At 41.5% G+C, this 5,238-nt stretch overlaps 1 protein-coding gene across 2 annotated transcripts in view; it reads right to left on the reverse strand.

Annotated features, from left to right (window-relative positions):
* SCG5 (secretogranin V) overlaps window positions 1–2,607 on the reverse strand; it is a 54,519-nt gene extending 51,912 nt beyond the window's left edge. For both annotated transcript variants that reach the window (XM_060004949.1, XM_060004948.1), the window contains exons 1-2: window positions 2,476–2,607; window positions 751–983 (exon numbers count right to left, since the gene is read on the reverse strand). In XM_060004949.1, the coding sequence (XP_059860932.1) occupies window positions 751–976 (226 nt within the window). In that variant the 5' untranslated portion in view covers window positions 977–983; window positions 2,476–2,607. The remainder of the gene's footprint in view (window positions 1–750; window positions 984–2,475) is intronic.
* Window positions 2,608–5,238: the final 2,631 nt, after the last annotated feature.

Raw genomic sequence — 5,238 nt, forward strand, 5'->3', positions numbered from 1 at the left:
CCTCGGTGGAGAAAGAGAGCATTCAGAATCAGAGGGATACAAAGCAAGGCATGGAAATAAGGCACCTGCTCTTAAGAGCTGCTCATCACCACCTCATAAGAGCGAGATTCCAATTCTCTCTATAAGTAAATCACTAAACAAAAAAAGTATCACTTTCTAATAAAAGTATTACAATCATATTGCCAGAAACTTAGAGGAATTCAGGTGGGAAATGGTCTTATCACCCTAAAACAGTTAAATTAACATCTGTTATATTAAAAAACTTTTTTTAAAGTTATTGACATAAACTCTTAACATCAGTACCTCTTTTGGCTCCCTTGGGCTTATCTGACATCATCCCTAAGAATCAAATCAGATCTTTTAGGTCCTATATTTTGAAGATCTTTTACAAATACTGGCTGGCAGTGGCTCAGAGGCAGCCAGCTGGGGACACAATTTCCCAAAGATCAGTTTGGGAGAAGACATGGGGTCTGGGTTCTAATCTTTTTTTAGTGATAATGCTAGATGCTCCTTCATTCACTTACTAAATATTAATGTACCAGATTTTGTGCTAGATGCTAGGGCTACAGCTGTGAATTAGATAAGGTCCCTGCCCTCACAGGACTTATATTCTCATGTGTATGTATGTATCTATATACTGTGTAGCATAAGAAGAAAGGGAAAACAGAAGGAGGAAGTAGAGTTTCTTCAATATGCATTAATTATTTTACTGCTAATGGAAACTGCAAACTGGCAGAACACAGTAAATACCTTCGATGCTCTGTGGGCCCACAAGGTTCATGGCCTGGTGAGCTGGATACTCTACCCGTGGCCTGGCAATGCCCAGCTGCTCCATCACACCATGGAGCAGCCTCTGGATATCTGTTTCTGAGACCCGGTCAGGGGTTCTCGGGCTATAAGCAGCTGTTGCAGTCCATCCAAATGTCAGCCAAAACACTAGGCCAGACAGCATGGTAGAAACCATCCTGGCAACCATTTTTAACCTGCAGAAAAAAGACCAAACATATATCGATTGGCCACAACTGGCAATTGTGATGATGTAATCATGTAATCACTCCAGGGAGTGATTCAAGGACCTCCCAGGAAGGGACTGCAATGAAAAATTCTTAAGGATTTGCTTAGGCCTTATGTGTCCACCCTAGCCAGGACATCAGCTGTGAGAAGGTATTAAAGAAACAGAACAGTCTGTCTGAGATAGCCAGTTCCCTCTGTCCTCACATTCTTGGGAAGACTAGACTATAATGGCACTTCTCACTCATTTTTTATTGTCCTTACAGCTCCCTGGAAGCTCTGCATTATGCCTACCCCACCACTCTCTCCCTCCCTTAAACCAACAAAAACAAACAACAAAAAATTTTGCCTCAATTTTGAGAAAGGGAGAGGGAGAGTGACATCTTGACTTTTCTAGTCCTGGTGAAGAAAAGGCTCAGGGGAAGGAGTTGGAAGACACAAATGGTAAAGAAGCATAGAAAGCTTAGGAGTGGTACAAGGGAACATCAATACACACAGCTCAGGCCTGCCCTCTAATCTGGGAAGGATTCTTGCTGCACCACATGCTAGCAGGGCGAACTTGGGCAAATGCCTCAACTTCCTTCTCTGCAAAAAGGGATGAGAAAAGCATCGTCTTATAGGGTTACTCTGAGGTTAAGTGTGAGGGCACATGTAAGAGGACTGAAAACAATGCCAGACACACAGCCCCCCAGATTGCTATTATTATGTTGGCAATATTGCCTTACTGTTCCAGAGGTTCGAATTTGGGGAATCGAAGGGTGATGAGAGAGAAAACAGAACAGGTGAAGGAGACTGGAGAAACCTAGTCTGGGGAGTCAACCTGTCCTGAATGTTGGCTTCCACGCAACCAGAAGCCTGCAGAACAAGAGAACAAATATTCACGCAAATTCCCTCTGCAGCTGCTGAACGTTAGGGTGGAGACTGCAGGCAGTGACCATGCAAAACCTCTTTTGACCATCCTTCTATGGGAGCGCGCGCGGGGGGGGGGGGGGGGGGGCGGGGGGAGAAGGTGGTGGCGGCATGCATTTATTCCCTGAAACTGAAATATTCATTATCCCCAATATCTACTTCTGTAAAGGAAAGGCTTTTTAAAAAGCCACTCAGATGTAAAACCCTGTACTACAAAGAGCTGAGACAGCAAAGCCCGCAAAATCTGACGAAAAAGGCCAGAGGCAGACACCAGCCTCTCCGGCCATCTCCATCTTTCCCTCCTCCGCTCTGAATGCAGGATGTCTTTGTTTCATTTACACCCCCAGCCAACAGCGTTCTGACTTGATCTCCTTCCTCGGTACTCTTTCCCTCTTATTTAGAGCCGAACCTCCGGTTCCCACACCCATCCTTTGTCTGCCCCCAGCCTCCAGCTCAAGGATTTCAGCCTGACGCCCTCCCCCACTCCCGATCGTGAAGAGCCCGTTGGTCTGGGTGGGCGTCAGGAGGTCGAGCCGGCCTCAGCGCAGCACTCACCGAGCGGCAGCCGGAGGAGCCTGCTGCGGTTTGGGCCTCGGTGGGGGTCGGGCGCGAAGCGGGGAGATCTGGGTCTCTGGTGCGTCACCTCCCTCCTCGTCTTAGCCCCGCCCCGTCCCTCCTCCAGCAGGTGGAGGTCGCCTGGCCAGGACTCCCCAGAACTCAAACTCAGATGCTGGGGCCTTCCGTCCACGCATTCCACATACACATCTCACAGAGACCCTCTTCCTCTATCGACCCCTGTGTAAGTAATTAACCTTTCCTCAAGCAATTATCCAAACAGTGTGCCAGATCGCCTCGCCATTTCTGTCTTTCGTTCTCAATAGCACATCTTCCAGCTTTTTAGAAGTGTTTTAGCTTGAAGAGAAAAGCAGCACTGGGGCAATAGAAGAGACAAAAGTTGAAGAGGCCTTAAGAGCTTTTAATGATGGCACTGATTAGGTAAATCATGAGTGCTTTCAGAAGCCTCTTCATTGGGCAGGAAACCTATGGGGATATTTAATACAAGCTGATAGAAATTTCTGTTAAAGTGATAAACCAAAACCACGTGAAAACCGCTAGGAATATTAGTTCTGAGAGCTACTTCTAAACTTCCACACCAACTATCAAGTAAGATTCCTTTTGCCGGAAGAGAAACCATACTCCCTGCACATTGCGGAAATGTATCCAGGTAGATCCAGAATACCTTCTGTAAAAGATTTATAGGGCAACTTTGAACATTTGAATTTTGTTCAAACACAAGAATTGAAATGGAAAACCATACAATGAATATAAGTACTTAAATTTCTTTCGTCAAGACTGGGGATTTGAGGGACTTCCCTGGCGGTCCAGCGGTTAAGACTCCCCCTTCCAATGCAGAGGGTGCGGGGTTCAATCCGTGGTTGGGGAGCTAAGATCCCACAAGTCTCTGTGGCCAAAAAACCAAAACATAAAACAGAAGCAATATTGTAACAAATTCAACAAAAGACTTTAAAAATGGTCCACATCAAAGAAAAAATCTTAAAAAAAAAAAAAAAGACTGGGGATGAGTAAAGTACCTGGAGGTCCAAGAATAAGTACCTTGAGGAGGTTAGAATCCAGAACTCTGTACATACCCCAGCTCTGTTCCCCAGATCCGTTATCATCTACAGCAATTTTATGCAATGAAGAGGGGGCCTGCAAAATTCATCCATGGCCGTTTGGTTTGAAGCCAGCCTCCTTCCTGGCACCTTTTCTTCCACGGATGCTCTTCGGTTTCCAGCTTTTTGTTTCAGTGCATGCTAAATCAGCTGGACAAATATTGTCTATTGGTTCTAGGCTCAAAAGACCATGCTGGGGTTTAATATTTATTATTCACACATACTGAGGTTTTATTCAATTCTGAATTTTACATTAATGTTGTTTCACTGTTATCTTCATTTTGTGCTTGGAAAAATGGAGAAGCCGTTATTACAATTTACTGCCTTCATGCTGAATGGAAATTTGACTGAAATACACTAAATTGTTTATGCTTCATATGAAATTTGATTTTCTAAAAACATCTATTATATGTCCTGGGCTTGATGATTTTCAAAATCCTATATCAAGTTTTTAGTGATTTTAGAATATTGCCAAGCAGTCTATTAAGTTCTATGTATAACTGTATTGTTTGTTGCTCATAATAATCAAATTAATATTAATTTATTTACTTGTAAGAACAAAGTAAAAATAGTTTTTGGAGTTACTACACATCTCCATACACTTTAACTTTGTTAAGTATGTTTGTATATCATTTGATCAAATATCCCCATGAGATTGGTAACATTATCTCTATTTTTTATAAGAAAAAAATAAAAGCAGGAATATTAAATCAAGTCTAAAACTCAGCTTTCACGACTCTCCAATTACCTCATCTCCAAGGTTTGCACCTTCATAATCCTTTAATCTGTATTGCAGCTTTCAGCTAACAAAAAATGGGATGATACATATGGGTAGTTTTCTTTTTTAAATAAATATCTTTCATTATTGATTAATGATTAATCTCTCAGAAAATCCACTAATTCAGGTGATTTGTACAGTTAATTTCCTATGACTTCTTACTGAATTAGTCTTCCAATTCAACATTTCACCTACCCCCATGGATATAAAAGGACACTGATGTATTTTTAAAACTTTAAAAGCAAAGTTTAAAAAAACTGCTTTGAACCAGACAACAAACATCTCAGAATTTATAAATATTTTCTATATCCACTTACTCTTATACCATAAACATCTGAAATGCATACCCAGTCTACATTAAAAACCTGTTTTCATGTCAGATAAACATGATGTTTATATCTACAGATTTTTAGTCTTTATATAAGTAAATACTTACTAATTCTGAGAAAGGGTCGATTCCTAGGTAGTGAATATAGAAACAGGAAATAGCTTTGAAATAAAACAGATGTACTGCTATTAGGGAGAACTTGGTAAAGCAAACCTCTGATGACTTTAAATTCCTCACACAAATTCATGCCGCCTGGTTGCTCCAAATGGTGTGCAGTGTGGTTCTATTCTGCCCCAAGCTTGAATGTGGCACCCTAACAACTGACCTGCAAAACTGTCTTTAGTGGTTGAGTCTGCATGCATATTCCTTCCTCCAAAACTCAGAGAATACCCTCTACTGTTGATATTATTCTTTCCTTAAAGATTTGTTATTTCTAATAATTTAAAATACAAATTTAGATAGATTTGCTTGACAATTTGGGTCAAACTCTAAAAGGTTATTTTGAATTTCATTAGAGTCTCAGGCAAGTCATTTTCCAG

Source organism: Delphinus delphis, chromosome 2 (assembly GCF_949987515.2).
Source record: "Delphinus delphis chromosome 2, mDelDel1.2, whole genome shotgun sequence".
Taxonomy (NCBI): Eukaryota; Metazoa; Chordata; class Mammalia; order Artiodactyla; family Delphinidae; genus Delphinus; species Delphinus delphis.